At 42.5% G+C, this 15,941-nt stretch overlaps 1 protein-coding gene and 1 non-coding gene across 2 annotated transcripts; both read right to left on the bottom strand.

Moving 5' to 3' along the window:
- Nucleotides 1-1,843: 1,843 nt before the first annotated feature.
- TRNAK-CUU (transfer RNA lysine (anticodon CUU)) lies at nt 1,844-1,916 on the bottom strand. Its single transcript has one exon. It is a non-coding gene; the product is annotated as a tRNA-Lys (tRNA).
- Nucleotides 1,917-11,756: 9,840 nt separating this feature from the next.
- LOC125099122 (60S ribosomal protein L23a) lies at nt 11,757-12,300 on the bottom strand. Its single transcript, XM_047728494.1, has one exon. The coding sequence runs from the start codon at nt 12,282-12,284 to the stop codon at nt 11,814-11,816; it is 471 nt and encodes a 156-aa protein (XP_047584450.1). The 5' UTR covers nt 12,285-12,300; the 3' UTR covers nt 11,757-11,813.
- Between the last annotated feature and the right edge of the window lie 3,641 nt (nt 12,301-15,941).

Genomic DNA, 15,941 nt, shown 5'->3' with positions numbered 1-15,941 from the left:
AAAATATTTTTTTTTTTCCCAGCTCTGCACCTGCCAGGGACGGTGAACATGCCAGTGTAATAAGAAACTCTAGTGCTTCTCCGCATCCTTGTCTGCTCCACGAGCCCATATTGCTATTCTGTTACTCTCTCCATACTGCCTACTGCCTTCCAACACACACACACACACAATTTCTTAAAATCTGATTTTCCACTTGTTTTTTTAAGATTTTATGTATTTATTTGACAGAGAGAGACAGAGAGAGAGAGACAGAGAGCACAAGCAGGCAGAGCAGCAGGCAGAGGGAGAGGGAGAAGCCTACTCCCAGCTGAGCAGGGAACCCCACTTGGGCCTGGATCCCAGGATCCTGGGAAGGCAGATGCTTAACCATCTGAGCCACCCAGGTGCCCTGATATACCACTTCTATCCTGCACCTGCCGGCCTGGATGCCTAGGGCTACACCCACCTGGTCTTCCTCTGCCCTTGGGATATCTTCTCCCAACGGCTGTCCTGGATGTCGGTGGAAGATAAACCACTGCAACCTTAAAGCTTGACTACTGACACTCTCTTCTCCTTTCAACCTCTACCTCAGCTTTAACTTCTAACCCTTACTGAGTTTGAACCAAGCTTAACACTCCTGCTCGGAGCAAGCTGTTCCAACTTTTGCGAACCTATACTCCTAACTCCTGAGTTTGCTTGCAGCTGCACTGTGGAGCATACCCTTGACCTTTCTGAGAGCCACACGCACAGGACCACCACAGGCTAAGCCGTGTGGAAGGTAAAGGAGACAAGATCTCTTTACAGAATCCTGCTTTAACACTCCCATCTTGGGCACATGAGTAGCTCAGTCAACTGAGCTTCCAGCTCTTGATTTTGGCTCAGAGTATGATCTTAGAGTCCTGGGATCGAGCCCCACATGCGCCTCTACGCTCAGTGGGAGTCTGGAGATTCTCTCTCCCTCTCCCCCTGCCTCTTCTCCCCCCAATCCCCCCACTACACTGTCCCCCCCGCCGCCTGCCCTCATGCTTAGTTGCACTCTCAAAGAAAGAAAGAAAGAAAGAAAGGAAGAAAGAGAAACACCGTGACTTTCCTAATCCTAACAATGCCTACATTTCTGCAGTCTCAACCTACTTATAGCCCTCCAGGCAGGACTTCCCTGATATGGTTAGTACACAGTGCATAAGGCTCCCATTTCAAGGACTCTAGGAAACTTCTCTCCATCCCCTGACCATTTTACCCACTTCTGTGTATAAGTCTTTGGGTTCTCAGTGATAGGTCAAGCAGAGGAACCCTGGCCCTTTTGTCAGTCTTTTTCTTGACTAATAAGCCTCACTGTTTCCCCCAGTGAATGCATGTTCAATTTCTCATTGTAATCTTGCTTTCACACTTTAAAAATTACCCCAGGGCGCCTGGGTGGCTCAGTGGGTTGAGCCGCTGCCTTCGGCTCAGGTCATGGTCTCGGGGTCCTGGGATCGAATCCCGCGTCGGGCTCTCTGCTCAGCGGGGAGCCTGCTTCCCTCTCTCTCTCTCTCTCTCTCTCTGCCTGCCTCTCTACTTGTGGTCTCTCTCTGTCAAATAAATAAATAAAATCTTTAAAAAAAAAAAATTACCCCAAACTGAGGTAAATGGAGCTGACTTGTTTGGGGCTGTTTAATGTTGGGAGAGTAGTAGGGGTCTCATCAGCCTGCTCAACCTTTTAGTAACAGTGCAGTAGTAAGACCTGTGTATTAAGCCTATTAATATGTTTTATTAATCCATGTTTAAATAAACATCTAATGACTTTCACCTTGTTGGGATGGGTCCTCTGTCCTCTTCTATTATTTTTTTAACGAATTTATTTATTTATTTATTTTAGTAATCGCTACACCCAACATGGGGCTCGAACTCATGATCCTGAGATCAAGAGTCTCATGCTCTTCCCACTGAGCCAGCCAGGCACTCTAATTCTCCTCTTGTGTCTTTTATTCACCCCTATCAATGTTTCTTTCCTTGATTCGCCTTATTTCTTTTTTTTTAAAAGATTTTATTTAGTTATTTATTTGACAGACAGAGATCACAAGTAGGCAGAGAGGCAGGCAGAGAGAGAGAGGGGAGGAAGCAGGCTCCCCGCCAAGCAGAGAGCCCGATGTGGGGCTCGATCCCAGGACCCTGGGATCATGACCTGAGCCAAAAGGCAGAGGCTTTAACCCACTGAGCCACCCAGGCGCCCCCGATTCGCCTTATTTCTTAATAACCATCTTAAACTTTTCATTTTCCTAAAACCAGCCTTTGACTCTTCCCTCAGCCTCTCCCAGTCTCTTGTTCATTAACCTAATGTTTTTATAAGCATCTGTAAGACCCATGAGGAGAAGCTAAGACAGCAAAGTCCACAAGGTTACCAGACTATTGCTCAGTTGTGTAGCACTAATGTGATATGGGATGCCCCAGCAAGAGGAGGTCCCTCAACCACGGCATTTACCAGGATTTGGATAATGGGCAGATTCAGTAGGTGAATATCCTGATTATCACGAAACCAGTCCCCCATGGCCTGTATATGAAAGGCATCAGTGGCTTCATCCGTGGTGTTCCACTTGCATTTATAGAGAGAGATGGGTAGTCACCCTTCTCAGGCTCAACAGATCTTGCAGTGGCTCTTTTCTAGCCCCCAAGCATGGCTCTTCCCTTAGGAACAAGTGTTTGGACCATGTAGAGCCATCCGTGATTGTTCAGTAGTAGCTGCAGGTCCCCTCTGAACCCAAACATGCCCTTCCATCTACAACATCCAAAACCAAAGGCACTCCCTCTAAATTACTCTGAAAATCCATTTTCATCAAGGTTCTTCAAGAAGCTGATGATACCCACCCACAAAATGGCGCTCTGCCACACCGTACTCCCGCTTTCAGTAGTTTCTTGGTTTTTAACCACCCTTCCCCAATATGGACTGTCTTGCTGGGGGCCAGAGGTCTCAGAGGTACTGTGTGTTGTGCCTGCAGTTTTTCCCTTTGAGGGGGGCATTGAAGTCAGAGGCCTAAGCTCAGATCAAACAGAAATCGGAGCCTGGTCTAGCATCGAAGTTCGATCCAGTACTCTCTTAATTCCATTTTAGTGATTATGGGTAACAGTAACCAAGAAACTGTATATTTTACCTTTTGTTTATTGGTTTGCATTCTCTTATGGCTCTAATAAACCAACTTCCAAGGAATTGCAGCCATCTCTAAATTCCACTGCTAACTTTCACCTTCAGTAAATGATTGCAGCACAGATGCTGTTCTACCCATCGGGGACCATGTGTCATCCAGCAACCAAAGGTTCCTCATCCCTGAACCTTTCATCCTTTCTCTTTCCAAACTATAAGTTGGCTGGACCCACACAGTGTCAGGAGGGCACAGAGGCACCAAATTTCTTAATACACTGGCAGGCCTCACTGTCATTTATAGGTGTAGGATCTTTTCCCTCTACCCTCTGGAGATTCCAAGGATCTTAGAAGCTCTAATGTCAGGGAAGACTAGATATTATAACAAGAAAATGCTCCTCTCTGTCCCCCATCACTCAGGAAATTACAAGGATTTTAGGAGCTCTGTGTCAGAAACTAGAGGCAGAGACCAAATATGTATTTCTTACTATGTCACAAGTGTCTACAGGAGAATTTTTTAAGTTACCCCTCTGGGTGGACACAGCTCCATAAACACAAGTGTTATTGATTAGAAATCATATTTATGCCAAGGAAAAGGGAGTGAGCAGAAGATGCACTGGATTTGCAGCCCTACTAGGCCCTTAGCCGGGGCTTTTGTGTAGGGCAGCCCAAAACAGTGAGCCCATGGTCTCTGGGCTATGGGGCTAGTCAATTTCCTTACACTAGTTGTTGGTTTACTTAATACCCTAAAGTCAGAAATGCTCTAACCCCTCCCATCCACTCCCATGCTAGTGCCACTTTACTACTTACATTCAATGAGTGTCTGTCTTCTGTCTCCTTATAGACTAAAGGAATGAAAACACTCACTAGATCCTATAAGGTCACAGTTTTCCCAGCATTCCTTTTAGAAGCAGGTTTAATGAATGCTGTCAGAATTGCCCTTGGATTGTCTAAACTCAGAATACAAAGCCAGAACCAGTCTAAAACAGGATTAACAATATCAAGTATGGAAACTTTGACCTATAAATTCCCAAATTCAGACCATGAATAGGGCTGATCCAGAATATCATGAACTGTAATTCCATGGAATCATTTCAATAGACGTTAATAGCTGCTATGAGAGGGAAGGAATCTTTGATTAAATATATCTAAGAAGCTGTGAGTTTAATAAAGTTAAAACTTCTTTACTGCAGGATTTCTCAGAGCCTTTCTTCTAGCAGTATAAATGGTGTCTCCAAGAACGGACAGGACATGCTCTGTTTCAAATTCATATGACCATAGGAATTTTTGGGTAAGGAGTACATCCATGGAGCATATTTTTAAAAACATTAAGGCACAAGGACTTAGATACAGAGAGACTCTGCCTATAGGTGGAACCAAAGGCTCCAATTCCCACCTAGATTGTAAGATTTCTGATATAATAAGAAAGGTCATGTACATTGCTAATTCCCGTCTATATCTTTAATCATTAATTAATCTTTTTTTTCCAACTGATCATTTTTTAAACATTGACTTAATTTTTCTCAAGATTTTATTTTAAGTAGTCTCTACACCCAATGTGGGGCTCAAACTCGAAACCCTGAAATCAAGAGTCACATGCCCCAATGACTGAGCCAGCCAGGCACCCCTATTTTCTTAATTCTGAGATCTCAAATGTTCTCTTGAAAGGATCATTGATGGCCCAATGTCTAAAAAAATAGTTTTCAGTGCTTTCAAACTGGGCTAGCCAACTAGGGCCTGTGGGGCAAAATGGCCAGCTGCCTGTTTTTGTAAGTAATGTTAAAAAAAAATAGTCATGCCCTTTGATTTACATATTGCCAATGCCTGCTTTTATGCATCTGCAGAGTTAAGTAGTGGCAATAGACTATAAGGCTCCCCCAGATTAAGAACGTTTCATATCTAGCTCTTTACAGAAAAAGTTTACCTGTCCCTACTTAAAAGAGAAAATGAAAGGTAGTGTTAATTCAGTACTCAAACCATGTGTCTCTTTTTCAAATATTTCAATGAATTTAGCTAACTTAAGTTTGAATTAATACAATTAATTTTACTTTCCCCCTTTAACCATCTCTGTGTTTGTGTGTGAAGGTTTTCCTTTGGTTTTTTTCTCAGAGAGCCCTCTAATGTTCCATAATAAACTTCTTGCCTAAACATAAAAGTTGCAATTTTTCAAACTTGTACTTCTGATTAAAAATGGCAGATCAAAGGGTGCCTGGGTGGTACAGTTGGTTATGTATCCAACTCTTGGTTTTGGCTCAGGTCGTGATGTCAGGGTCATGAGATTGAGCCCTGTGTCAGGTTCCATGCTCAGCGTGGAGTCTGCTTGTAATCCTGGCTCCCTCTCCTTCTGCCCCTCCCACCGTGCTCTCTTTCTCTGTAAAATAAATAATCTTTCAAAAATTAAAATAAAATTTAAAAATAAAATAAAAATGGCAGATTGAACACACCCATTTATCTCCTGTCCCACCAAAATCCCATTATAATGAAGTAAAAATTTTAAAAGACATAAGCTCCCAAAGACAAATGGAAGAGACAATAATGAACAAATAACTTTTAAGAAAGTCAAGAATACATAAAGTGGATGGAGAAGCAATAACTAACTTAATGAGCTGACGAAGCTGATCCCAAGTGGCCCAGTGAAAAATGAGCTGATCTAACAAGAAGAGTGGTGGTCCAGCTCAGAAACGAAGGTCTGGAAGTACTTAGAGGACATAAGGCAACAGGCTTACAACAGAGCTGACTGAAAATCTGTATAAGGAACCATTAAATTAGTTTTTCACCCTGCAGCAAACAGCTGAGCAATTCTCTTTTGCTCGTCCCTCAAAGAGATGGAAGGTTTATTCTCTGGGGAGAGTGACCCAGGGAGGCCCAGAGCTCAGTAATACTAGATGTGGTATAGGTATAAGTAAAGGGCTGACAACATAGGCTTGGGTGGAAGTAAACCATGACTGACGCATGCACCAAAATCTTCCCTCTTTCTGGCTGACTGCTAGTGATCCATCAGAATTCATTCTTTTTCCATGGTAACCAAGTTGTGGCTGGGCAAGTGGGATGTCAGGCAGGCAGCATGGCTCCCAGCCCCACTGCAGTGCAGATCCAGAGCACTAAGCTCTCACCCAAGGAACATGAAAACACATTCCTGCACCTGAGCTGTTCCTGGCTCTTCCCCTTTCCTGAGAGGGACCGTGGGCTCCTCCGACACTCTGTTTCAACCACAAGACAAGGACAATGCCTGAGGGTAGTGATTCTTACACCTTGACATGGATCAAAATCACCTCAGGTTTTAGGAGAACACTAAGCCCCATTCCCAAAGTAGCTGACTCCCTATGTCTGAGGTAGGCCTGAAAATCTGCATTTCTAACAATACTCTAGGTGATGCTGATGCTGTTGGTCCAGGTCCATTGAGAACCATTGCCCTATGATATGTACCCAGACAGAAGAAAACCAAATTCCTAAAATGACTGGGTGGAGATGAGCAGTCCACTTAGCCAACCTTGATAGTTAGGTGAAAGAAAACTTTTTCAAGCCACTGCACTTCTAGATCTCTTCAGCAGATAGCTTCCCATTCTAATTAATATCCTAATTAATAGTCTTGCCTAGCTCCTGGAGGTGTGGCAGGAGAGTTGACAACCAGGTTTCTCTTGAGAACCTGGTTGGCTGCAGAGAAGCAATTTTATTTATCATTTATTTATTCATTAAAGATTTTTTTTAATTTTTAAAGATTTTATTTATTTTTGCAAGAGAGAAAGAGAGAGAGAGAGAGAGCAAAAATGAGTGGGAGGAGGGGGCAGAGGGAGTAGCAGGCCCCCCACTGACCAGGGAGCCCGATGTGGGACTTGATCCAGGTCCCTGGGATCATGACTTGAGCCAAAGGTAGATGCTTAACTGACTGAGCCACCCAGGTGCCCCCAAATTTTTATTTATTTATTTGAGAAGGACAGAGATAGAGAGAGCATGAACGGGTTGAGAGACAGAGGGAGAGAGAGAAGCGGACTCTGCACTGAGCAAGGACCCCAATGTGGGACTCGATCCCAGGACCCTGGGATTATCACCTGAGCTGGAGGCAAACACTTAACTGACTGAGACACCCAGGTGCCTCAAGAAGCAATTTATATATACTGTTGGAGTTACTGAACAAAAACATCAATAATACCCAGGCTTATTTTCATTTTGCTATAGCAAATCCTCCATGTCAATTAGCCACACCGATGCAGAGACCTAGTCAGCTTTGTGTGCCTCCCAAACACAAGAAGAAGGCATCTAACACAAAAGACAAAAAAAGACAAAAAAAAAAAAAAAAAAAAAAAAAAAAGAATACCTGGGTGGCTCAGTCAGTTAGGCATTTGCCTTCAGCTCATGTTGTGATCCCAGGCTCCTAGAATCAAGTCCTGTATCGGGCTCTTTGCTCAGCAGGGAGCCTGCTTTTCTCTCTGCCCCTCACCCCGCTCATGTTCTCTCTCTCTCTTTCTATGACAAACAAACAAATAAAGCCTTTAAAAAAATGAAAAGAAAAAGAAACAGGACTAAGATCAGATAGAAACAATGCAAGGAACCGAAGTTTGTTTGCTTGTTTTTTGTTGTTGTTGTTTTTTAATTATCATTAGTCAGAGTTTAGAGAACATATTGTACCCTTTAAGAAGAACTGGATGCTGCTTCCTTTCCAACCAGAGCCTGGCAGAATGGATTCTGTAAAGGGTGGCCAGAAGAAGGGTCGTCAATGAGGTGGTGACCACAGAAAACATCATCGACATTCACAAGCAGACCCAGGGAGTGGGTTTCCAAAAGCGTTCTCCTCAGCCATTCAGAGAGATCCAGAAATTTGCCATGGTGGAGCTGTCAGCTCCAGGTGTGCACATTGACACTGGACTCCACAAAGCTGTCTGGCCCAAAGAAACAAGGAATCTTCCATACCATATCTGTGTGTGATTGTCCAGAAAATGTAACGAGCATGCAGACTGACCCAACAAGCTGCACACATTGGTAACCTGTGTACCTGTTCCCGTGTTCAAAAATCTGCAGACAGTGAGTGAGGACGAGCACTAACTGCTGATTGTCAAATAAAAGTAGAAAACTGCAAACACATAAAACAAGAACTGGATGCTATTTGAAAAGTCATAATCTGAAAAAAAGGGTTCTTGGAAATTCAAAATGGTAACTGAAGTAAACATTAAAATAGAAGAATCAGAAGAATGACACATAAGTAAGGAAAAGAAAAGAATTTTAGAGAATCAGTCAAGGAGGTACAACAATTCCCTACTGAGAGTTCCAAAAACAGAGTATGAAGGGATGTAAAAGAAAATTTCCCCAAGCTGAAGGACATGGATTTCCAAATTGAAAGAGGCCATCATGTACCCCACAAAAAGCAGTGAAAAAAAGACCCATTTAAAGGCACATTATTGGGGCACCTGGGTGGCTCAGTGGGTTAAGCCTCTGCTTTCGGCTCAGGTCATGATCTCAGGGTCCTGGGATCGAGTCCTGCGTCGGGCTCTCTGCTTGGCAGGGAGCCTGCTTCCTCCTTTCTCTCTCTGCCTGCCTCTCTGCCTACTTATGATCTCTCTCTGTCAAATAAATAAATAAAATCTTTAAAAAATAAAAAAAAATAAAAATCCAAAATCTTCCAGAGCAGAAACATATTACAAATAAAAAGAGTAAAGAAAATAAAGAAATAGCGTTGTCTTCTCAAAAAAAAAAAAAAAAAAAAAAAAAAAAGTTGAAATCTATGTTAATGAAGACATACTTTCAAAAAATTCCCCAAAAAAGAAGGTATCAACTTAAAATTCTATACTCAGTGCTGCCTGTGTGTCTCAGTCAATTAAGCATCTTCCTTTGGCTCAGGTCATGATCTCAGGGTCTGGGATCAAGCCCCACATTGGGCTCCCTGCTCAGTGGAAAGTCTGCTTCTCCCTCTGCCCCTCCCCTCTGCTCATGCTCTCTCTCAATCTCTCTTAAATAAATAAATAGAATCTTAAAAAAAAAAAAAGAATTCTATACTCCCTGAAAATATTAATCATATATAAAGGTAAAGACATTTTTAAGTCTAAATTTAAGCCTGGTCTCAGAATTTACCTGCTGCTTCTGCTTTCTCTTTCTACTGAGAAAATGAAGGCAAGTGAGAAAGTAAACAAAGAAAAAGACCCTAGATCCAGTAAACAGGGATCCAATATGCATGATACACAAAGGGATTTTCCAAGATGATGGTAAAGGGAAGTCCCTGCATGATAGCTGTGGGTCAGGCCCAGAAAGTAAACAGTCGACATCAGAGGAGAATGGAGGGTTTATATCTTAGAATGACTCCTAGAGAAAATGGACTGATGAATTATCTGTGAAAGACTGAATTATCTTACATAAATCTTGTGGTTCTTCCCATGATGTCCCTCCTTCCACGGCCCCTAGAAAGACTATATAGATCCCTGTCCCATTGATGCTGAGCTTGGCCAAGGATCTATTTGGCTCAATACATTGTGAGAGAAAATGAAAATAACTTCAGAGTAGAAACTTAAGAGCCAGTTGGCCAAATGTCCTTTGCTGCCTACCACAGACCAACCACGTTCCACAAAGAGCCTGCTCTTCATTACATCATAGCAGAGACAGTATGCAGCCAACCTGTGACAGATTAATATCCTGAGGAAACCAAATAAACAAACAAACAAAATCTTATTTTCTTGAAAGTCACCAGAATTTGGTGGTAATTTGTTACCAGAGCATGACCTAGAATGTGCTGCCTGATAACTTATTTGGTATTTTTCAACCATGTGGAAAACTGCATTGTGAGAGTGTAGGAAGACTTGGTGATAGGTATCCACAAAATTCATTAATTTAACAAATACTTATTGAACTCCTATCATATGTCAGGAATTGTTTCTAGGCACCAGGAATATAATAAGTAAAAATATTTAAGAGGCAATTAGTACTGTCAAAAAATGATTATAAGAATAGCACAGCAGGGCGCCTGGGTGGCTCAGTGGGTTAAGCCGCTGCCTTCAGCTCAGGTCATGATCTCAGGGTCCTGGGATGGAGTCCCGCATCGGGTTCTCTGCTCGGCAGAGATCCTGCTTCCCTCTCTCTCTCTCTGCCTTCCTCTCCATCTACTTGTGATCTCTCTCTGTCAAATAAATAAATAAAATCTTAAAAAAAAAAAAAAAAAAGAATAGCACAGCAAAGAAAACCATCAACCAAATGTAAAGACAATGTACTAAATGGAAGAAAATATTTGCAAATCATTTATCTGATAAAGGGTTAATACCCCAAATACATAAAGAACTCATATAACTTAATAGCAAAAAATAAATAATCCAATTTAAAAATGGGCAGAGGATCTAAATATAACTCCACACACAAATTCAGATCTATTATCTGCCATGTGGTCAATGTGAACAATCCTATAGATGTTCTCTGCCCAATAAAACCCCAACTTCACTTTCATTATGTTGGGAAACCTGTCGCAAATTCCATGCGGTCCTGATGGTGTTGTGAACTCATGGTCACAGGGGCAGCCATGAGACCCAGTCCAACCAAAGTCCCCCCTTTCCCCACCCTCAGTGATGCCTGAGGGATGCGGCAAACTATAATAATCCACAAAAGACCAAGCACAGTCATCTCTAAGACAGCTATGCAAACAGTAGGAAAGACACACTTCTTTTCTTGGAGTCACTAGGCTGGGAAGGTATAACTGTCGGTGACCTTCTTGCCCACCATCTCAACAGAATCTGCCTATAGAATAAAGCCACACAGAGCTGGGAGAGGAAGACAGAGGCCTGCCTACCCTCTTTGAGCCCTGCATCCCACTATTCTGCAGTCAGTACCAACCCAGACCCTCCCGTTTCATAAACCAACAAACCCCATTTAGCTACCTTCTTAAAAAAATAATTATTTTTAAGACTTTATTTATTTGACCGAGAGAGACAGTAAGAGAGGGAACACAAGGGACGCCTGGGTGGCTCAGTTGGTTGGGCAGCTGCCTTCGGCTCAGGTCATGATCCCGGCGTCCTGGGATCGAGTCCCGCATGGGGCTCCTTGCTCGGCAGGGAGCCTGCTTCTCCCTCTGCCTCTGCCTGCCACTCTGTCTGCCTGTGCTTGCTCTCTCTCTCTCTCTGACAAATAAATAAACAAAATTTAAAAAATAAATAAATAAATAAATAAAGAAAGAAAGAAAGAAAGAAAGAGAGGGAACAAAGCAGGGGAAATGGGAGAGGGAGAAGTAGGCTTTCTGACCAGCAAGGAGCCCAATGGGGAACTTGATACCAGGACCCTGGGATCATGACCTGAGCCAAAGGCAGATAGATACTTAACCGACTGGGCCACCCAGGTGCCCCAGCTTTTTTTTCTTTTTTAAAAGATTTAATTAATTAATTTATTTGAGAGAGAGAGAGAGAGAAGATGCACTCAGGCGCACATGCACAAATAGGGGGAGGGGCAGAAGGAGAGAATCTCAAGCAGACTCCCCATGGACCCTGGAGGCCGCCTAGGGGCTCTATCCTGTGACTGGGAGACCCAGAGACTACAGCTGAGACCAAGAATCTGATGCCCAACTGAATGAGCCACCCAGGTGCCTCTAGCTAGTTCTACTCGCAAACAAAAACAGCCCTAATACAAGGCCCAGGTACAGCTTGAAATTGAAGAAGTGGGAAAGATATTTATAAACACAAAACCATTTTAATCTGAAATTTCATTTTTTTTTTTTTTATCATGAAAAAACTGTATTTAGATTTAGCCAGCTGGACTCAGTTTAGATGATCCCAATTTTGTTGGCAACATCCAAAGCATCATAGTCAGGGGCCAGCCGAACGTATGCCTTCTTCTCTCCATCAGGCCTGATTAAGGTGTTGACCTTGGCTACATCAATGTCATAGAGCTTCTTCACAGCCTGTTTGATCTGGTGCTTGTTGGCCTTGACATCCACAATGAACACAAGTGTGTTGTTGTCTTCTATTTTCTTCATGGCTGACTCAGTAGTCAGGGGGAACTTGATGATGGCATAGTGATCAAGCTTGTTTCTCCTGGGGGCGCTCTTTCGAGGGTATTTGGGCTGCCTTCGGAGACGCAGAGTCTTGGGTCGTCGGAACGTAGGTGATGTGCGGATCTTCTTTTTTTTGTGACTGTGGACGCCTTTCAGCACCGCTTTCTTGGCCTTCAAAGCCTTTGCTTTGGCTTCGGCTTTGGGAGGGGCAGGGGCTTCCTTCTTAGCTTTCGGCGCCATCTTCGTAAAAGGGCAATCTGAAATTTCATTTTGATGACTGGGAGATCTGTCACTGACCTCAAAACAATTCTCTCAACTGAAATTCCCTACTTATTCTATTTTTTTTTTATTTTTTAAAGATTTTATTTATTTATTTGACAGACAAGTAGGAAGAGAGGCAGTCAGAGACAGAGGAGGAAGTAGGCTCCCCAGTGAGCAGAGAGCCCAATGCGGGGCTGGATCCCAGCACCCTGAGATCATGACCTGAGCCGAAGGCAGAGGCTTTAACCCACTGAACCACCCAGGCACCCCTCCCTATTTTGTATTTCCTCTTAATTTTTAGTTAGCAGTTTCAATTATTTTCCCTCTTTCTGTAATAAAATAAATTCATATTTGTACATTTTGCTATTGTTCCCTTGCAGTATCCTGACAAAAATTTATACTCTTGATACTGAGTTACAGATGAAAATTACTTTGTCTTCCATGCTCCTAGATTGATGTTTCAAAGAGAAACAATGTTGCTGGTAACCTAAGAAATTAGGAAGTGAGTTAAAACAGTCATCCTCAAACCTAGCTATGTGGGAGAATCATCTAGGGGGGCTCTGTTCCCCTAAAGTATGAATTCTGGCTCTATTTCAAATCTTATTGGAGGGAGACTGTTGAAATGATTTAACACTCTGCAATGCTGTGTTGAACAGAGTCATAATTTTTTCTTAAAGAGACAAAGATATAAAACATAATCTCTTTCCTTTCTGTTACTGCCAGGCACAAATGAGTTCATGAAAGTCTCTTTTTTCTTAGCTATAGAGAACTGGTAGTTACAAGAGGAGGGGCAGATGGGTGAAATAGACGATGGGGATTAAGGCGTATACTTGTCTATGATGAGCTGAGCACTGGGTGATGTATGGAATTGTTGAATCACTATGTTGTATACCTGAAACTAATATAACATGGCATGTTAACTATATGAAATTAAAATGAAATAAAACAACACAAAAATTAAAATTGAAAAATTAAAAATAAAAGACTCTTCAGCTTTGTGAATAGAGGAAACATTTTGGCTATGTAAAAGTTTGGGTTAAAGAGAAAATTTCAGGGGCGCCTGGGTGGCTCAGTGGGTTAAGCCGCTGCCTTCGGCTCAGGTCATGATCCCAGGTCCTGGGTTCAAGCCCCACATCGGGCTTTCTGCTCAGCAGGGAGCCTGCTTCCTCCTCTCTCTCTGCCTGCCTCTCTGCCTACTTGTGATTTCTCTCTGTCAAATAAATAAATAAAATCTTAAAAAAAAATCTTTAAAGAGAAAATTTCAGGAATATCAAAATGAGAATAATGGGAAACTCTGAACTTAGATTCAGAACTTTTGTTAACCATTCATTTAACAAACATTTACTGAATTTTTTATTTAATACCAGGTAATATGCAAAAAATTGGGGGTAAGATGTTAAAAAACAGGGGAGACTGGGTGGCCCAGTCCTTTGAGTATCTGACCCTTGATTTCAGCTCAGGTCATGATCTCAGGGTCATGAGACTGAGCCCTATGTTGGGGTCTGCAATCAGTGTTGAGTCTGCTTGAGATTCTCTCTTCACCTCTTCCTCTACCCCTCCCCTGGCATATGTGCACACATGTATGTGTGCCCTCACTCTCAAATATATCTTTTTAAAAAAGGTATTTTATGGGGCGCCTGGGTGGCTCAATGGTTAAGGCCTCTCCCTTCGGCTCAGGTCATGATCTCAGGATCCTGGGATCGAGTCCTGCGTCGGGCTCTCTGCTCAGCGGGGAGCCTGCCTCCTCCTGTCTCTCTCTGCCTGCCTCTCTGACTATCTGTGATCTGTCTGTCAAATAAATTTAAAAAAAAAATCTTTAAAAAAAATAAAATAAAAAGTATTTTACTTCAACCTCAAAGTCAAGCAGATTTCCATGACTTAAGTAAAATTTCCTTGTTCATGTCCAGTTATATGTCTTGACACTCAATATTTACATACTGCAGAAGGCAATGTTCTCCAAAAATTCTCTTCTGAAAAAGAAACATTCTTATCCAGAAGTTATCACGAAAGAACTTTAATATTACCTCTTGGGGGAAAATATGTTCAAGAAAAATTAGAATGTATTCTTTTAGTCTAAACCCCTAATAGATTGCCTTGAGTCTATTCAGGATTCCTGGTCTGGATATCAGGGTCAATTACCCCCAGCCAAGATGGCCTTCTTACCAGCCTGTCCCTGAATATAAGGAATCCAAGTGCTAAGACAAAAGTTATAATTTACATATAATAGAACTTGTGCTATGTCCCCTGGCAAAAATGCAAACCTTTGGATGCCAGGACCCACATATTCTCCCTATTAGAGACAGAACTCCAACAGAAGTCTCTGATTCAAGTGTACATACATCCTGGAAGACAGCACCCATCTTTGCAGGCAGACCATTGCCTCCAAATTGGTACACGAGCTGTCCCTCCAGTAGGCTCTTGTAATGTACTCTTTTTTTTTTCTAAGATTTTATTTATTTATTTGACAGAGATCACAAGTAGGCAGAGAGGCAGGCAGAGAGAAAGAGGAAGGGAAGCAGGCTCCCCACTGAGCAGAGAGCCTGATGCGGGGCTCGAACCCAGGACCCTGGGATCATGACCTGAGCTGAAGGCAGAGGCTTTAACCCACTGAGCCACCCAGGCGCCCCTCTTGTAATGTACTCTTGGACCAATTATCTCTCAATAGTGCATATGTGATAAGCCAGTTGATCCCATGGTCATGGGCCCACTCCTTCACTTCCTTTGCTGTGAAGTGGATCTCCTGGTCAGATACCACATTATTTGGGATTCATGTCTGTGGATCAAGGATTCTATGAGATGCCAGATAGTGATGCTTGCTGCTTGACTCTGCTGGCAGAAAAGGTAAACCAATACCTGGAATCAGAGTTATTCTGGTGAGAACAAATTGCTTGTCCTTTGTATTAGTTTGCTAGGGCTGCCATAAAAAAGTGTCACAAACTAGGTACTTACACAACAGAAATGATCTCACAGTTCTGGAGACTAGAAGTCTGAAATCAAAGTGGCAGCAGAGTTGGTTCCTTCTGAGGGCAGTGAGGGCAGGACCTGTTCCAGGCCTCTTTCTGTGGCTTACAGATAGCCATCCTTCTGTTCACATGATGTTTTCTCTCTGTCTTCACGCAATCTTCCTCCACTGTGTGTTCTCTCTGCCCAAATTTCCTCTTCTTATAAGGACATCAGTCATATTGAATTAGAGCCTACCTTAATGACCTTATTTTAAGTTGATTACCTCTGTAAAGACTGTCTCTAAATGAGATCACATTCTGAAGTACTAGGGGTTAGGACTTCAACACATGAATTTGGAGGGGACACAATTCTGCGCATAACATTCTATCAGGACAAAAGGGTCCCAATGTAGTGATCCCCCCGCTGGATTGTTGGGTGCTAGAGATATACACATACACACACATTTATGTACACACACACAGAAATACATTTTATTTCTATAAATATTCTAAAGCTTTGTTCTACAATGCAACTAAGTTACTTGGGAAGAGTTTGATCCTCTTAAAACTTACTTTTGAGATTTTTTGAGGTGAGCACAGAGCAGTGTTTAGTCTAGGATTAATTTTTCCCCACTACTTAGGCAATGTTCTTCTGAATATTCTGCTCTATGCCCCATGAGTTATAGGGTTTACC

Source organism: Lutra lutra, chromosome 4, assembly GCF_902655055.1.
Source record: "Lutra lutra chromosome 4, mLutLut1.2, whole genome shotgun sequence".
In the NCBI taxonomy this organism is placed as follows: domain Eukaryota; kingdom Metazoa; phylum Chordata; class Mammalia; order Carnivora; family Mustelidae; genus Lutra; species Lutra lutra.
The sequence above is the reverse complement of the archived record's forward strand: the minus strand, read 5'-3'. Positions and strand labels throughout refer to the sequence as shown.

What these genes read in the sequence shown, in the direction of transcription:
- LOC125099122 (XM_047728494.1), bottom strand. Translation starts at nt 12,284, where the DNA reads ATGGCGCCGAAAGCTAAGAAGGAAGCCCCTGCCCCTCCCAAAGCCGAA.